The 19592-nt window shown below is 38.6% G+C and overlaps 1 protein-coding gene across 26 annotated transcripts in view; it reads right to left on the reverse strand.

Moving 5' to 3' along the window:
* Positions 1–19592, reverse strand: part of PDE4DIP (phosphodiesterase 4D interacting protein) — a 221081-nt gene that overhangs the window by 53946 nt on the left and 147543 nt on the right. For all 26 annotated transcript variants that reach the window (XR_013348904.1, XM_077842606.1, XM_077842604.1 and 23 more), the window contains 14 exons: positions 19324–19443; positions 18984–19196; positions 17421–17579; positions 16411–16524; positions 16090–16227; positions 15217–15396; positions 14081–14275; positions 11244–11411; positions 10991–11072; positions 6833–6924; positions 3712–3828; positions 3208–3345; positions 2263–2375; positions 987–1114 (listed from right to left, as the gene is read on the reverse strand). Coding sequence is in view for 25 of the 26 variants with exons in the window: in XM_077842606.1 (XP_077698732.1) it covers positions 987–1114; positions 2263–2375; positions 3208–3345; positions 3712–3828; positions 6833–6924; positions 10991–11072; positions 11244–11411; positions 14081–14275; positions 15217–15396; positions 16090–16227; positions 16411–16524; positions 17421–17579; positions 18984–19196; positions 19324–19443 (1957 nt within the window). In the remaining variant the exon portion in view is untranslated. The remainder of the gene's footprint in view (positions 1–986; positions 1115–2262; positions 2376–3207; positions 3346–3711; positions 3829–6832; positions 6925–10990; positions 11073–11243; positions 11412–14080; positions 14276–15216; positions 15397–16089; positions 16228–16410; positions 16525–17420; positions 17580–18983; positions 19197–19323; positions 19444–19592) is intronic.

Here is a 19592-nt window from a genome sequence, read left to right on the forward strand (position 1 = left end):
TGGCTCAGCAGTTGAGCGTCTGCCTTCAGCTCAGGGCATGATCCTGGGATCTGGGATCAAGTCCTGATCAGGCTCCTTGCATGGAGCCTGCTTCTCCTTCTGCCTGTATCTCTGCCTCTCTCTCTCTCTCTCATGAATAAATAAAATATTTAGAAAAAAAAAATTGAAATGAGTTTTTATTGAATTTGTGTTCTGACTACATAGTATACCCTTGGCTTAAAGGGAAAATATTAATGTAATTTAATCTGCATTTCACTAATCTAATTTCACTATCAACATTATTCAATATCAACTATGAAACCATATCAGAGGAGAAGGTTTACTGTTAACACTCTGTCTTTGCCTCCTCTCTTCGACTTGACCCTTCCAATACTTGTAGTCTACTATGGCAAGACTTGGTTTGATTAACTTCTGATAAGGATTATACCTCTTTTGCAAAGTCATTCTTTTTTTTTTTTTTTTTTGCAAAGTCATTCTTATAGACATTTAATGTCTCTCTCTTTCATCTTGAATTTATTTGATTAAAAAAATTTTCTCACTCATAGAGCAGGAGTTGACTGATGGCAAAAATACACACGCATGCATTTATGACATGATCTGGAACATATGAAATGGACAGTGAGAGCAGGAGAGGAATAAACTTTATTGGCCCATGGAAAGAGATGAGGGAACAAGGAGGGGCCAGGGAAAAGAGTGAGTATGGGTGAGAAAGCTGAAATGGAATGATTTAAAAGGTGCACATATACTTTGTAACCTCCACCATTTAACTCAGAGATAGATATGTACAGTGCCATACAGGTAGACTAAGGTGAGTTTCACTTTGTAGTTGATGCTACTTGTAATCGTTCTACCATTAGCAAGTCACCATTGAATTCTGCCAGAGTCAGACAGGGCTCTCAGGTTAGTGCAAACAAGGTTTTCCATCCTGGGCTGCAGTGCTCAGAAGGCATGCTTGTGACGAACTCGCACACTTTCCAGTTCCCCACCTCCAATGGCAGCCAGGGTCTCCAGCCTGCTTAAGCGCTCCAGGCTTCTTCCAAGAACTTCTTCTAGCCGACCACGTATCACCTGGGCCCCTTCTAGTTCCACCTGCAGAGTTCGGTCTCTCTCAGAGCTGAGTAAACATGCCACAAGGAAGGAAGATGGATTAGCTACTGATTGCTATGAGTCTACATATACTTCAAAGAGCCATGAGACTTTCTCAAAGACACTTTCTAGGACACAATAATTGAATGCTGTCTTTGTTTTGGTGTTGTTATCCTTCACTGCTGACATATTAGCAAAGCCTGATCCTTTCTTTAAAGCTTTCATTTTTATGCTAGATTGTGGCCCAATGTCACTTAAATTATAGTTCCTCAGACTTATCTCATACCCCTATAGCCAACATAAGGGAAATTTCACTTTGTGACTATAAATATTAGTTTCTGAAAAACAAAAGCCCAGGAAAAACTAAATGCAAGCTGAAGCAACTCTGAACAAAGGAGGACTGCTCTTGAAGATCTGTGTTCTCTCGTTTGATCACCAAAATGGACAGTTCTAAAAAGGAATCCAGTTCAGAGAGACTAAAAATCCAGAGAGTCTTTAATAAGTAATAAAATCAAGTTGTCTTATCATACCTTTGCTCTGCTTTCATTTTCCTGAAGTAAAAGGATACACAATGCTTAAACTGAACAAACCAACAACCAGAAGAAACTGAATAGTAAAAGAATAAAAATTAGGAAAGAGAAAAAGGGACAAGAGTGAAGGCAGAAAGAAAAAAAAAAATAAAGGGAATATGAAATGAACCAGAACAATATAATATATGTGACTGAAAAGCAGGAAGTGCAAGCATATACACTGATCATGATTACTATCAGTGATCCTGGGTTGATATTAGCCATCATGGTAAATATATTTTCTTCAGTGATACTCAGTGAGTATCAATATCCTTTATATTCTTACTCTTAGAATGGAACAGCCTTTCCCAGGACATGGGACAGAGGAAGGAAAGGGGAATACATGGAGTGCTTACTATACATACACACAAGGCAGTATTTTAGTCACCTGACAAGTCTTCTCGTTTGATCTCTGTGTAGCTATGTGAGATAGGCCCTATTCAAGATTCAAGACTCAAGACTTAGGTTCAGAGTGACCCCCATACAACAAACGACAAATGGAGTAGCACTAGTAATTGTCTCTGCCTTTCTTACTCACTGCTTTGAGGTCATAAGCACCTGCACCTAAAGAGGAATAGAAGGATAAACATTGCCGTCAGTCTCCTACCTCTCTGGATGGGCATGGAACTTCACCAGGCTGCTGTACAGCTGTCTCTCTGCTTGTAAAGCTTCATTGAGCCGACTCCGTTCATCCACCAGCCCTTCGAGCATTAGCAGCAACTGAGGAAAGAACAGAAGCAATATGCAGAGACATGAGACCTGAAGCCACAGTGGATCCCGAGAAATTAGTCAAAGGAAATCTGTTCACATGCACCATGACCAAAAAAGCTATCTTACTACTTGCTTAACGTTCTATTATATTTTACAGTTTTCAAATCATTGTCACATTCTTTTTTTAATCTTTAAAACTATACAGGGCAGAAATTAAACACAGAAGCAAGAAGAAGAAAGAGGAGAGAGAATTCAGAAGCACAGGAAAGAGGCTAAGAAAAGGGAGTGGAAGGGAAAGAGAGGAAGGGCCAGAAGGAGACATACAGCTGGACTTACTCATATTCTTCATTCATTCATTCAATATTTATCGAACACATTCCAACTGCCAGGCTCTGTTCTAGGGATAAACTTATTACCTAGTGGGTGGAGGAGACCCCAACAGTCACAGACGTGTATCAGTGAGCTACAGGAAATGCTGTAAAGAAAATGAGCTATGACAGTACACAATCAGCAGCACTTTAAGTGAACTGCTTGAGTTAAAGCCAGGATTAGAGAGAAATGAGTAGTTAGTGAGAGAGATAATAACAGAGACAGGGAGTAGAGGCAAGTAGGTCTTTTTCAGACATCTGGCACTGAAGGAAGGTCAGCTAAAGGGTAGTAGCTACAAAGGAATTACAAATAGTTAAGGCACCAATTGCTGCTCCAGACCAAGGCAGGAAACTTTAGAGCACAAATTCTCTATGGAATCCCATCAACAGACCCCTTCAGAGATAACTGAGATTGACAGCTTTTCCACTGTTTGTGTCACAGTAAAAATAAAGTTTATATTCTAACAGCTTACTTGTTGTCTTCGATTTCCTAACGTTTCCTGACCCTGTGATTCTACTGAAGCAACTTTTTCCCGAAGAAGTAAGACCTCTTGGGTCAGGCGTTCCATAGCTGGTATGTCTTCAGGATCAACCAGTTGCATCTGCAGGTCCTAAAAGTCAAGAAAAAAAAGCTAGTAATAAATCCACGGGGTGCCTGACTGGCTCAGTCAGTGGAGCATGTGACTCCTGCTCTCGGAATTGTAACCTGCTATTTGGCAGAGCAGCAAAGGAACAAATAGTCTACCATATTTCCAAGTGGAATATTGATAAGCCATATGAAATAATATATTCTTTATGAAATCTCAGCAACTCTAATACTAGTCAAAAATACGGTGATATTAAAAGGCTCAAACTGACAGCACATCAAGGAAATAAGGACTGGCCAAGGGACTCAAAATATACAAATGTTTGAAGATGACCCACAGGTATTCTGAGCTATAGTCATTTTCAATGATCTTTAAAAAGCTTTGAAAGACCTTTATGAGGTCTTCTTTAATCTGTATGTTCCTGGTCAGGGATTCCATGTCAGCAGCCTGCACCTGCAGCTCTTCCTCTTGCACGGCCACCATGGACTGTAGTGCAGAAAGTTCCATCTGTCGAGAGAAGAAATCCTGAAGTCAGTAGGTAGAAGACACAGTATCTGTCACAATTACTTCTGAATACCAAGGCAAAGTTTTTCCATACTAGATCACCATCAGCCAGTAATGCAAGTGCCAACTAGAAGACAAGTAGTGTTCTACTGGATCAGATCAATAAACCACATAGTGTGGTACCAAAGGGTGTTTAATGGGAAGCTGTAATGGTAGCACTTTTTTAATTAGCACTATCAAACATATCAAATGTTTAATTAATGAGTTTATTCTGCTACTAAAAAAATTGGTCACCATTAGTAGATGAGTCAATCCTCCCAACAACTGAATCACTACTCTTCTATTCCCCAGTAAACAGATGAAGTGCCTAAGGCAGAGAAATCAAGAAAACCTGTTCAAAGTCCCAGAGCTAGGAAGTGTGAGATTCAGAATGTAAACTCAAGGAAGCAGACTCAGAACACGAGGTTATAATGCCCTGTAGATTCTACACATCCATGTATTCTTTATGGTAATAGCAAGTTATTTGTAAGTACACACCATAAGGAACTATATTTTGAGATAATTAAAGAAATTGGTGTGACAAGGAAGACAGATGACATACAGTTGGTTTAAGGTATAGCCAAGCTTCCTAAAGAAAGCAGCACCTCTTTCTTTAAGATATAACATGGAAGTCATAAGCAGTAAGAATTTTACTTTGAATTCCATCAATGCTGACAGTTTACTCTGTGAGCTGGTGATGATTTATAACTACACAAAGTTATTTGATGTTCTGGGCTCCTGTGGTGCATTAGGAAGAAATGCTTCTCCTCATTTACTCTTCCCTGTTGAAAGACCTCAGTTAGTATTACTCCTCACCTTTCTCCATCCCTTTACTCAGCCCCAGGCAGGTAAAGGGGCTTATCTTAATGGTATATTGGGGAAGAAGAAACCAGGCAGGCTTGACACCGCTCCATCTTTCTTCTTCTTTTGGAGGCACCTGCCTGCAGGAAGCCTGTTTTTTGCCACTGCTTCTCCAAGGGCAGGCTCTTTCTCATCATGCAGAATGGTCTGCAGAGGCCCAATGTTGTCTGCGACTAGGGTAGATAAGTCTACCTAATTCTGGGGCTTGGCTAAAGGACCCCTTGGTTCTTGCATTAAGTTCTCTACTTAAGCCTTTATCAGTAATGCAGTTGATAAAATACCAAACTATCTGCCACTACGTTGTTTTATTTCTCAGTTTGTTTAGATCTTGGGTATGAAAAAAGGAGTGTTACCTATTAGGCTCCCTTCAGAGACCTCTACCATTATATAGCCAGGTATTTGCCCCATATAAGAAAAATTCAAACATGAAGAAGAAAACATTGCAGCATGATAAAGGTCTACAGTCAAGCAGACAAGGGTTTTGGGCTTTAAATCTTGGCATAATCTTCCTACACGACATTTAAACTGAGCTTCAGTTTTCTCAACTGTAAAACAGAAATAACACCTACATTTCAGGGCTATGTGAGAATAGAAAAAATGTATTTAAAAGTGGCTGGCAGGCAAAGAGTGAATGATAACTGTTACTACCACTATTACTATTATTTCAAGGTGGTAGAAGGAATGTTTAAAAATTCAGGAAAACCCACATGGCTTTTGGCATATATCTAATATCAGAATGTGATAATGAATATATATGGCATCGAACTGAGAGGTTGGTGATTAAGAACATAAAAGTTAAGCAATATAACTAAATACAACTCACTCAAAACAACTATACATAGTCTTAATTTTATGATTCCCCCAAACAGGACAGAGCCAAAAAGTTAACATTACTCTGAAACAAGCATATATGAGAAAGACAGGAATGCCATATGGAAACTGAAATATCTGACATTGAGTAATCAGATAATGCTAGGGTGGAACCCAAAAGTAGGAGAGGAACTAGGGGATTTTTAAAACTGGTATTTTTAAAACAACACACAATTTCATAACCTCAAAACTTGAGTCATATAACAGGAGTCTGGTTGTAAGAAGAAATACAGTAATAAGAGAAATTAAGAGGTACAATAAGACAATTTTACCACAAATATGAAAACAGGTTTTATATGATAGATCTCATTCTGGCAATGAGGTAGAACAAATCTGAGAAGCCAAGTAAACTTAATGCAGGAGCCCATGAAAATTCTATTGCTAGAAATACAACATAATGGGAAAATGATCTGCTCCAAGTAAGGGCTTCTTACCAATTATTTTAAATCACAAAAGACCTGAATTTAAATCAGCTTTGGTATGTCTTAGTTCTATGACAATTCCCCACCTCTAGGGTTTTGTTTTGTTTTGTTTTGTTTTGTTTTGTTTTGTTTTGAGAGAGCTTGCATAAGCAAGTGGGGGAGAGGGAGAGAAAGAAATCTGCAATCTCATGCCCCTCAGATTCTGACTGAGCTGGAATCAAGAGTCAGATGCTTATTTGACTGAGCCACGCAGGCGCTCCTTCCCATCTCAATGTTAAAAAATAAATAAATAAAAAATCAGTGTTTCACCTTCTTCATCTGTAAGTAGGGCCAATACCACTTATTTTGCAGAGCTTAAGCCTTAGTGCTAATCTAACTACCCAGTACAGTGCAGTGCATATAGCAAGAACTCAATGAACATCATTGATCATCCCCCAAATTCTTCTATTCCATGTTTCTAATACTAATTTCATGGATTCTAACGTCATACTTCCAAGCAGCAATTATATAGTATCTCATTTTTTCACAAGTCCATTACAATTATTCCAACCAGCAATGGGCCAATTGGCATTTGTCTTTTCAGACTTAAAAACTTAATGGTCTCCATTTATAAACATTAAGAGTATCTTTTGAGAAAATGTATACATAAAGCAATTCTATTTTTCTCCAGAAAGAAAAAAAAAAAAAAAAAAAGCCTTACTTTGCATTTGGGCCTAGGTGTTATACTTGGACAGCTGTACTCTTTTCTATATAAACTATTTTGAAAGAAAATAACAAGAATTTAGAAATTAGCCTTACTAGAATAGAACACTCACCCGACTTTCTCGTTCTTTCTTAGCCATGAGCTCAAGCTCCTCTTTGGCATTACTCAGTTCTTTTTCCAGCCCTGCAACTGTATCCTGGTCTCCTAAAAATGAACACACAGCACTAGTTTTAATCACTATAACATCATATGACTTCTGCTGCCTTGTTTCTGATGAACTGAGTCCAAATACACAATCTCATAAAGACAACAAAAATATACACACAGGTTGTTCTTTGTAGCATTACCTGTAATAGCAAAACACAGCAATCGAACCACATGTCTATAAAAAGAAGACTGAATAAACCACAGTATATACATGCAATGAAGTATTACATACAACTGTAAAAAAGAATGACGAAACTCTTTATGATATGGAATAATTTCTAAAATATATTAAGTGAAACAAGTTGGGTACAGAAGAAGACATCTAGTGTAGTATGTTTTATATTAGGAAAGAACACACACATATTACATACAGACATAGGACTGCTTTCTCACTTTGCAAAAAGAAATGAAGGATAACCCAGAAATGAAATTGGATGTCTTCGAGGGAGGGGTGAAAACTGGAGCAATGCTTTTTTTTTTTTTTTTTTTTTAGGATTTTATTTATTTATTCATGAGAGAGAGAGAGAGGCAGAGACATAGGGAGAGGGAGAAGAATGCTCCCCACGGGGTTCCCAATGCAGGACTCGATCCCAGGACCCCAGGATCACGACCTGAACTGAAGGCAGACACTCACCACTGAGCCACCCAGGCACCCAAAACTGGAGGAATGTTATGGAAGTTTATGGATCTTCTGAGCATACTTTTTTTATATATTTGAGTTGTGAACCATGTTAATGTTTTATTTTTAATGTGCAAAGTTAGTTCAGCAATAATGGGGAAGAAAAAGCCTAAAACTGAATGTTAACATAAATAAATGAACCTATAATATGCAAATAGACAATATAAGCATCCAGAAAATAAAAAAATTAATCCAAGTAATTTTTTGAACTCACTATTCTAACTGTATGACCGCAGTGGGAAATAGTCTAAGAATTAAAAAATAATAATAAAAAGAAATCTTAAAACATTATTTAATAGATTTACTGTTGACAGTGGTATTCATGTAGCAATTCCAACCTACTTTTGTGTATTGTGCAAATGGGTAAATATATTGATGTTAGACATAACAGGTTTCTTGATGTCAAAAAAAGGCAAATACAAATACAAAATAAGGCAAAGAAAAAACCTGTTTGTTAAATTAGAATTAGAGAAATCAGGATCAAATACACACACATGCACACACATCCCTTAGCTCTGTTCACTTAAAAGGGCCTAGAAGCAAATGACATACTTGTGGCTACGAACCTATCTTATGCTCAGATATTAGTACCTAACTATCATTAACCACTTAAAGGAACCAGGGCTCCCTGAAGTAACGGACAGTTCCAGGGCTGAGGCAAGGAAAGTGAAAGGTGATCACAGAACATTTCACTGTGCCAGCAAGTGTGGAAGTGCTGAAAAACGGATGGAGAAACAGCAAAAGGACAGAGGAGCAGCTTGACAGGGCTCCAACTGGCCAAATCGAGGGTACTTGGGGTATCAGATGGAATAATGACGGAAACAAATAATAAAATGATTTTTTTTAAAAAAAAGGAATGTTAGAACACATTGATATAAAAAAAATGAGAGTGTGGGGAATAATAGGGAAAGGGCAGCTCTTTATGAAAGAACAGATGCTTATAAACAAGGAAGAAATTTTAGAAAGAGAAGTCCCTTTTTTAAACTACCAACATAACAGCTGGTTTGGGCAAGGCTGAAAGGATGCCTAGAACTCCTGGGTGAGTGGCTGTGAGGAAAATGTCAGCCTCTCAGGATGTTAGCTGGAGGGTCTAAACACAGAAGGAGAATGAGCCTTCAGAATGGAGAGGTGTGGCAGATGTAATCGTAGCCAAGGATAATACAAACCGCCATCACGTACTCCCCTGCCATAGTGCACTCAGAAAGACCTCACCCTTTAGTATCCTTTTAAAGATTTTATTTATTTATTCATGAGAGACATAGAGGGAGAAGCAGGCTCCATGCAGCAAGCCCGATGTGGGACTCGGTCCGGGGTCTCCAGGATCATGCCCTGAGCCAAAGGCAGACACTCAACCGCTGAGCCACCCAGAAGTCCCACCTTTTAGTATCCTTGCCAAAAATGTTTAACTTGAATTGAATCATGAGGAACAATCAGAGCCAGATTGAGGGCCATTAGCTGGCCCAGAGTTTTCAAAAATGCCAATGCTGTGATACCTGGGTGGCTCGAGGGGTTGAGTGTTTGCCTTCAGCCCAGGGCGTGATCCTGGAGACCCCGGATCAAGTCCCACATCAGGCTCCCTGCATGAAGCCTGCTTCTCTCTCTGCCTATGTATCTGCCTGTCTCTCTCTGTCTCTCTCATGAATAAATAAATAAAATCTTAAAAAAAAAATGCCAATGTCAAAAAACACAAAAAAGGCTAGAAAACTATTCTAGGCTAAAGGAGACTAATGAGACATGACAACTAAATGCATTTATGGTCTTGGAGGGGGAGACACAGCCATCGGGAACATTTCTGGGACAACAGGAACTCTGGATATGACTGTACATTAGGTGTCAGGACTATACCAAGGATAAATTTCCTGAATATGAGAATTAGTTATGTATGAGAATGGCCTTGCTTTTAGGAAATACATAATGAAGTATTTAGAAATGAAGTGTCATGATATCTAAGTAATTTTTAAATGGCTTAGAAAAAAACGTGTGTGTGTGTACATGTAAAGACATAATGCAAATGTGGCAAAATAATAGGTGGTGAATCTTAATAAAAGTGTATATGGAAAAAAGTGTATATGAGTATTCACCATTATTTTTACTTTTCTAGAAGATTGAAATTTGCAAAATAAAAAATTGCAGAAAGATACTTTCTGAAAAGAGGTGCACAGGAAGTAAATTAAACAAATCCAGCATTCTTTACTCTTTGACTGAGACAGTTTTCCTACTAAAAAATAACTACTTGCATGACTTATCTATGGAATTCCAGAATACCTTACACTATAACACTGACACAAAGGTTTATTTTATTTTATTTTATTTTTTTAAGTAGGTACTATGGAGCCCAACACAGGGCTTGAACTCATGACCGCCCAAGATCAAGACCTGAGCTGAAATCTAGTCAGCTGTTTAACCAACTAAGCCACCCAGGTACCCCTTTACATTCTTAATATCATTAACAAATTATAAATTAATTCTCCAAGTCCACTACCTTTCTTATATAGTACTATAATCACCACTTCATTGATGGTGAGCTTCATTTCTAGAACTCACTGGGTATATCTCTTCCTTAATGCTACCCTAGATCTCAAACTTTTGCTCTGTGAAATTCAGAGACTTTAATAATCCCCAGGACTCATTTAAGTTTTGCTTCTACTATGTATAGTAGAGAGTTTGTTTTTAGGGAGTTCAAAGCATACAACCATCTCTTAGATGGCTATGATCCTGCCCAGTACACTGCCTCCCCCTCTCAACACTGTAATGCAGATTACATCAAGTTACCGTGAGTAGCCCTGGCCTGCTTGAAAGATACCCAGGAGGTGTCAGCCCCATGGTCCTGTTGTGTAGGTTTGGAAACACTACCTCCTGCATTTCTGAGCCTCTGCAAAGCTACCTGGAAAGAATAATTGGGAGGCAATTTTGGGGGACCAAACTGTATACCCAGAACAACAGTCTCAATTCAACGTAAGATATAAGATAAGGGCAGTTCTTTCTTTCTTTCCTTTCTTTCCTTTTCTTTTCTTTTCTTTCTTTTTTTTTTTAAAGATTTTATTTATTTATTCATGATAGTCACACAGAGAGAGAGAGGCAGAGACATAGGCAGAGACATAGGCAGAGGGAGAAGCAGGCTCCATGCAGGGAGCCCGATGTGGGATTTGATCCTGGGTCTCCAGGATCACGCCCTGGGCCAAAGGCAGGCACCAAACCGCTGCGCCACCCAGGGATCCCTGGAGCAGTTCTTTTTAGAATAGACATGTCTTCAGCCTTTCAGGGAAATCTAAACTTATTTTTTCCATTAAGGTAGGAAAAGGGAGATTCTTGGCCAAACCTGTTAACAGAGTTACAGAAAGAAAAGACAAAAGGTTCCTTAGTGAAATTAAATTTGATACTTACCTAATGAGGACCTGGGTATACTGGTATCCCCTTTGGCAGTCAGGGAAATGCTATCATCTTTGGAGGGTATATGCACTGAACCCTAAAAATTGGAAGAGTCAGGGGATTTAGAAAGGTGCAGGAACCATGATCACAATGACAAGGACCTGGCATGTTCTCATACAATTTGGTATTAAAATCATCAGACATATACCTCACACATAAAGAGAAAAGGCAGTTGGCATGAACAACTACACAAGCATATAATTCTTACTTGATCAGTCTGCTCTCCAAGACGAGGGCTGTTGGAGGTGACTTCTGTGGGTTGGTTAGAGATGAGTGCTTGGGAAACCATGAAGTCTTTACCTCCTAAATACTGGCGCAGGGCCTGTAGTTCTGAATTTCTTTCCATAAGGGCTTGCACCATCTTCCCTGCAGCGGCCTAGTAAGGAAATCAAACATACTTTTAGGAAGACACTCTAATAAAACAAAATTTGTGTTCTGAAGTTATTCGTTAAAAGTCAACGGTTTAAAAAAAAAAAAAAAGTGAACGGTTTATGAAAAGCCAGTGGGCTCCACCAAAATAGTTTCCTTACTTTCAGTTTACGGGGAAAAATAGCTGAGGAGTGGAAAGAAAGTTTCTCAAAGGAAGAACACTGGAAAAACGGAGTGTAACATATCTATTACAGATAAAACAATATGAAGTTGGCCCTGCCAGAACTCTTCCAGACCAAGATACGGAGATTCCACCTTGTGGGAGAGCAGATGTCCTTTATGCAGACACCTGTGCCTCTGGCCTGGATGTTCTTCACCCAAACATTTGTTTGGTTTATTCCTTCGTATCTTTTCCTAATGATACCTCATCGGAATGGCCTCCTCTGCATATCTTATCTAAAACAGCAACCTTTTCTCTACTCCCAACTCTCCTTATCCTGCTAAGTTTTTTTTTACAATACACTTACTGTCATTTAATTTATGCTCATTGTCTATCAACTAGATATAAGTTTCCTAAGGGCAGGTTCTATGATGTTTTCTTTGGTGCTGAATCACAAGCATCCAGAACAGTGTCTAGCACATAGTAGGCCTTCAATATATATTTATTAAATATATCAGTTACATGGAGACATTTTTTTATCAGACCAGACAATCCAGAAAATCTGAACCTCAAAACCACCAAACTCCATTTATTTAATTTCAAATCCCAGTTTTCTAAGGCAAGTGATGGCATAATAAGGAAAAGATCTAGAACATTATTTGTGACCACTACCACACAGAAAGCCTGCATTTAATCAGAAAATCTGGAAATAATAAACTAAGACTAAAATTACTGGGAGTAAAAGATGATGAATCAGAACTGTATTAGCTGTTATCAGTACCAATTGTTTCTGAGGACAATGACTACTGTTTTAATGAGAAGCTAAGCTCTTGTCATAATTTCTAAGGGAAATAAAAGAGTAACCTTACATTATTTGTAAGTAAAATTTGGGATCTTTAGGGATCTGGACACAGCCATTTTAGAGGTAACAGTACATTGTTAATTTGCCTGAATAAAAATCTGTAGAAGAAAGCTTGTAAGAAATTCAAATTCTTGAATCTACCTATACCTCCTAATTTCTGTCCCAGGAGCAAGCCTGGGAATCTGTTTTTAAAAAGCTATCCAGGGGAATTTCTCCTGATGTAAAATTTTAAAAGCAGATCTAGAAGAATGCAGCCATTGCTCTCTTTCTTGAGTTAAAACAATCTTTTTGTAATTTCAGTGGCTTCCACTATCAGCAGTGTGTAATATTTCTAGGTGAAATAAACTAGTTACTTCAAGTTACAAAGGGGTTAAGAAGAACACTCATCGAAAAGACTTTTGTTAGCCTCCTTCCAAAGACAAATAATTCAGTGATTTTGTGAGGTCTATTCTAGAAGCAATTTCTACAGCTCATGGCAACATGTTTCTAAGGAAATGTATATTCACTTCAGTGGGCCTGAGGATTAGAAAAGAGGGCTGTAACCATACCATGATATAAGGAAGCATTAGAGAATATTATGGTCAAATAATAAAGGCAAATGCTGAGAATCTAGTCCTCCCCAAAACTGGCTGGGGGGATTCTGAGTAACTGGACCCTGAAATGCAGCACACATCTCTAGCCTTGAGGAGTAAGATATCTGGGAATGAGGATAAATTAAAAATTGATTTTTGATGGGAGCTTGGGTAGCTCAGTCCGTTAAACATATGCCTTCAGCTTGGGTCACAATCCTAGGATCAAGCCCTGCATTGGAAGGGGGAAGGGGGTCGTTCCTACTCAGTGGGAAGTCTGCTTCTCCCTCCAAGTCATGCTCACACTCTCTCTCTTTTAAATAAATAGATAAAATCTTTAAAAAAAAAAAAAAAAAAGAGCTGACTGTTGAAATACCTGTGTACCAGTATTGTAAGATTAATATATCCCATATTACTATAAGATTGTCATCACAGCCTTTGAAAAGAACACAATCCTTTTTCCTATTAAGGTAATTCAGATTTTAGGGCCACCTGGGTAGCTCAGTTGGTTAAGTGTCTGCCTTCAACTCAAGTCATAATCCCAAGGTCCTGGGATTGAGCCCGTTATCAGGCTCCCTGCTCAGCCAGGAGTGTGCTTCTCCCCTCCCCCTGCTCCTTCTCTCTCTCAAATAAATAAATTTTTTTTTTTAAAAAAAGATAATTCAGATTTTATAGGAATTAAGAAAAAATATGTCAAGTGTACATTTTCCCATACCTTGCCTAGAAATAGAAACTATCACTCAAGTCTTGATAATTAAGAATCAAAAATCCAAATACTCATGAACCCTATATTCCCTTCTTTCAAAATTATCAGAATACTAAGGAAAAAAATGTACATAATGCAGTTAATGGGCATGTGTATTGTTTAGGCACCCTTCTCAATGCAAAGTGCTCTAAAAATATTGCATGCTCTGCTGATGGATGTAAAACTGTCGTCTAGGTAACAGATTTAAGGAAGAAACCTTAAAACGACATACTGTGAAATCACACACACAGACACACACATGCTACAAGGTTCAAATGCTCCCTATTCAGACTGACTATAAATGCACTTGACACCCTCTGGTCTGTGTGTTAGTCCTTACTTGGCTCTCCTGCTCCCTGGTGCTCATAGACTGAAGCAGGCCTTGAATCTCTATTTCATGTTCCACTGCTTGTTTGTTTCGATCGGTTAGCAGTTCCTGTAGCATCCTTTCCTTTCGCTGTAGGCGCTGGCACAGCTCTTCTGCTACCTCACTCTGCCCAGGTCCGAGCTTACAGAACAAGGTGGCACTCAGATCCTGAAATGGAAGGGACAGTGTAAGTTTTGGAGGAAAGAAGTCCCTCTGCTACTTATCAAGAGGTTTAATAAGAATCTGTTATAGAAGAAAGATCTTTGGGATTTTGGAGAATAAGTACCATGTTTTATTTACTTTTGTTTCCCCAGATCTAGCACAGATCTGGTACACAGAAGACTGTAAAAACACGCTCAATGAACGAACACTAACAATAAAGAAAAATATTTATAATGGCCACTTACATGTTGTTTTCTCAAGTATGCCCTTGCCCTTTCTAGGTAAAATATTACATATGCTTGCTCAGGGTATGTAATAATTAATACTAGATGAAAATAAATGGACATTCAGTCCATTTATTTATTTTCTCCCCAGTATAACTTTTATAGGGGAAACATAAAATGATAAGCTGAAAAAGAATGAACACTATACTGATTACCATGGTGACAAAGTTCCTACTTCTATACTTAGAGGTAGTACTGGTGGTTAAAACTGTGGAACCACATTGCCTGGACTGCTTCCTCGTTCTGCCACTTAAGAACTATGCTACTTTGGACAAGTTCCTTCATTTTAGAAGTCTGTTTCCTTGTCTGTAAAAGGAGGATAATAATACATACCTCATAGACTTGTTGCATTCAATCAGTTAGGATTCTTTAAGCAATTACAGCAGTGCCTAAAAGCATGAGCACCATCACTAATAAAAGTTAGCTATCATATTATAGGTGCGTGTTTTAGTTCTAATTCTCACATGACTTATTTGAGAAAGATAATTATCACCTTGAGTTGAAGGTGGAGGAAAAAAGTCTCAGTGAAAGCCAATGACTTGCTCAGGCACAGGATGGAATTTGAGACTTGGGGCACTGGCCTCCCAGACATAAAGAGTCCCAATCCAAGACTGAGATTATGTAATCACCAAACCAATTGGCTTTAATTAACTAAAGTCTTGCCTCCACTTCTTTGTTCCTGTCATGCAGAGATGTCTGTAACTGCTGAATGATACTTTCTTGTTCCTTCTGCCAATGGCTAAATTTGGTTTCCTTTTCTTCTTTCAGCCACTGGAGGTTTTGACAGGTAGCCGATAACTGCTCTACTTCTAGGCCTTTGGCCCTCAGGAGACTCTCCATACTCTATAGTAAAAGAAAGCAAAAATAAGTCAAAGGACCATCCCACACTCCACAGGATAAATAAGACTTGATCCGTCTTTATCTCCTAAATTATCAATTTTTTGCAAAAGAAGAAAACTTATTATCTAATCTAACAGTACCGTACTAATCTTTTCTTTGGTTTTAGAAACTCTCAGCTAATTTGTTTAGAGAATAAATGTAATGTATATGATAAATGAAGTATTTTTGAGGAGGCAGACTATGCTATAGAGGAAGCGAAGGACTTCTTTCAGAAGTGGCAGATGGTTAAATATATAAGCTCTACAACATATATGCGAAAATAGCCAGAGTAAATACTAATAATCAAGTGTTCTGTGGCTATACAAGGATATGTATATAGCATTAATGAGAAAACAACATTGTAACAGTTGTATGCTGGCAATGCTCATGTAAAAGTATATAGATGTTGACAAGGATTAGAAACAAATCAGAAGGATGTCTGAAAATCCATATTCACTGCTTCCCCCTACAAAGTCCACAGCAGAAGTACTAACACTTCTTACTTCCTAATCTATAATGATGGCTATTTTTGTTGTTTTTGTATTTTTTTTCTCATAAAGCAAATATCTTGGTTTTCAGATAATGAGGGAAAGGGGTTGATACTTCAGGTATAGAATCTAAGTGGGAAAAGGATCTCAAGACAGGTTGTGCTCTTACCTGCATGGTAGCTTCATTAGAGGAGAGAATAGCACGCAATCTCTCTAAGTCATGATCACGCTCTCGCACAGCAAGATGAAATTGACGCAGTTCTTTTTCTTTCTCTTCCAGGGCGGAGAACTTTTCATCTATAGCCCGCTGCAAGGAAAGTAAGGATCCTAAAGCTCCTGAGGATTCACTATTGTGATCACATGTATACAATGAAAATATAAAGGAAGGGAAGACCAACTCTAAAAGCAGTAAATTAAGTGTACACATATTTTTAAGTACCTATGTGAACAGAATAATCCATAGTGCCATAAACAAAATCAAGGTACATACCTCCAAAGCAACATCTCGGTCTTGTATTCGCTGCCGAAGTTTCTCAAGCAACATTTCATTTGCTTCAAGGGTTTTGTCTGACTTATCTCGATACTGCAGGAGCTCCCGAAATTCCTAACAAGACCAAAAAATATTTCCTTTTATTCATTTATCTAATATGCATTGAATTCCTACACTCTGCCAAGCAATTTGTTATTCAGGATAAAAAACAAAATGTGATCACTCTCCAGGAAAACACAGGTTAGCAGACATAACAGACATACAAATTGTTAATTACTGTACACATGTGTATATGTGTGTGTGCATATATGAATTTATATATACATCATGCATATACGGCTATGTCTGTGTAGCCAGCCACTGGGGGACCACAAGATGCATGGTCTAAACCTGCCTGAAGGTGTCACTAAAGATCTCCCAAAGGGGTTACATTTACTCTAAATCTTAAAGAACTGGGAGTTTCCCCAATGAAGAGGTGGTATGGGTATTTCTATCAGAGAAAAAATGTATACACAATACATGCACATGAGGAAAAAACTGTACGTTCAGCAGAACATAAGGGATTCAATGGGACTAAAGCTTAGAGCAAGTGGTAGAAGTAAATACAGTCATCTTCAGTGTTTCCTATTTTCCCTGATGTTCATTTTATCACTTAAGTAACTGGAAATTCCTATACAGATGTCTTCACCTACTAGATTGAGAGCAGTGGCTGTATCTTCTGTCTTCCCAGCATCTAGCATAGTATCTGGTTCACAGACATGTTTAATTTGCTGAATATTTATTGCTTAAATCTTTCGGATCTATATTTATTATTTTGTACATATGCTGATTAGTATTGTGGTTCGTGAATTGTACTTTCTATTTATTTTGTACCCTCCTGGTTCCCACCTCTCAGTTCTCTACATGTAACAGGTACTCAACACAAGTGGACTAATATCCTGAAATTACATGAATGGAACTTTCAGAGCTCTGCGAGCCCAGTTTTAGTTAAAACCATTATGTAGACTCACCTGAAGCAGCTGCTCTTTGTGGCTCAGACTATGGTTTAGGTGTTGAATGTGTTGCTCATGGGCTCTGATCTCATTACATTTTTCAGTCTCCAGGGTACGAAGCTGTTGGCTCTTACTCTGTAATTCTCCTTGGAGCTGCTGCAAGGCTTTCCGTAATTCCTGAATTAAACAGATTCCCTTTTTCAAACAATCTAAAATTTTCACCTGGTTAGTAGATAGGGAGTCCTTAAAACTTTCAAGACATATAGAATAAAACTAAAGTAGCAGAAAAGTGCCATTCTTAAAATTACTGTAGAAATATTATACATGAATCAGGGGCACCCGGGGGGCTCAGTGGTTGAGCGGCTGCCTTTGGCTCAGGGTTCTGGGATCGAGTCCCACATCAGGTTCACCAGAGGGAGCCTGTTTCTCCCTCTGCCTATGTATCTGCCTCTCATGAATAAATAAATAAAATATGGGCAGCCCCAGTGGCCCAGCAGTTTAGTGCCGCCTTCGGCCTGGGGTGTGATCCTGGAGACCCAGGATCAAGTCCCACGTCGGGCTCCCTGCATGGAGCCTGCTTCTCTCTCTGCCTCTCTCTCTCTCTCTCTGTCATGAGTGAATAAATAAAAGCTTTAAAAAAAATCTTAAAAAATATATATTATACATGAATCAAATAGGATACAGGAAGCTGTGGCAACTGTGAATGGCGGTAAGATGTAAATTTCATATTAGTAGTCTAATACTTTCTAGTTTTAAAATGATAGCTCTAACTACTCAGCAGAACTCTGTCCCACTGGAAACCTGAATAAGCTCAAGGACAGAGTATTTCTATCATCCTTTTAAATCTTTTTTTTTTTTTTTTTAAAGATTCTATCCATTTATTCATGAGAGACACAGAGAGAGAGAGAGGCAGAGACACAGGAAGTGGGAGAAGCAGGCTCCATGCAGGGAGCCTGATGCAGTACTCGATCCCAGGTCTCCAGGATCACACCCTGGGCCGAAGGCAGCGCTAAACCGCTGAGCCACCTGGGCTGCCCCTTTTAAATCCTTAAAAAGAAAATCGACAGCATATACTCTAGCAAGATAAAGGAACCACTTAATAATAATAATGATTATTTTTTAAAGATGTGGCTAACTGTACATGCCATTCCTCTGAGCTTGGTTGTTGCTTACCATTATTCTGTCTTGGTAATCTTTACTCACACTTCAAGAATAACCCCAGATGGCTCCTCCTTCATGAAGCTCTCCCTAACTCCCTTCCTCAGCCCCTCCTATATATTCCTATAGGACCCACACAGAACTCCTTTAACTCATTTTGGTATTTGCCACATGAAAATTCTGTTTATGTGACTATTTCATACTAAACTACAAGTAGCTTAACAGGAAAGAGCTTATGATATTCACTCTTGTATTTCCAGAACACAGCCCAATATCTGGCATCTGGTATGAGGGCAATAAATGTTGAACTGAATTACTTAGATTAAGCAAAATGACTCAAGGATTCAACACAAACTGTCCTGATACAAAGTTATTATCAGGGCAAAGTTAGCATTTTTGGTCACAAAATGATTGCTGATTTACCTGATTATGTTTCCAAGATGCCTCTTTCTGCTGTTCTCTTTCATGGGCTGCAGCCTCTACAAATTGGACACATCGTTTGGCATCAGCCAGTTGGCGTTCTTTTTGACGTACCAACCTCTGGAGTTTCTGAATCTCAAGCTGGCTGTAGAACAAACCACTCTGAAGATCAAGCAGAGCCATCTGTTGCTGAGCTGGGGAAGTACCCTGTGAGTTCTGGGAAAAAAAAAAAAAAAAAAAGTAAAAATTAATCAAGAGGACAGCAAGCACTGAGCAGCTGAGAAGACCAACAAAATCAAGACTGTGTCTGAAAAGCATGGCACTTCCTCAACCAGAATCTCACCTCCTGTCCTATGTGACCCTCAAATACATGAAGTTGTCCAAGCTGGCTTTGGTGTAGCATTTCTCGAAGCTTTGCCATTGTGTCATTTTGACCTTCAATCACCTGGTACAACTCCTCGGTCTGAAAATGAGACAGGGAGTACTGAACATGTTAGTAAACTAAAAATAAATTCCACTATCTCACCTGTACAGATTTTAGAAACACTGATTTAGATTACACTACAGTTTCTCTACACTAACATCTGTTAGTCTGATGATCTGTTTCTACAA

The sequence above is a fragment of the Canis aureus genome, chromosome 12 (assembly GCF_053574225.1).
Source record: "Canis aureus isolate CA01 chromosome 12, VMU_Caureus_v.1.0, whole genome shotgun sequence".
NCBI lineage: Eukaryota > Metazoa > Chordata > Mammalia > Carnivora > Canidae > Canis > Canis aureus.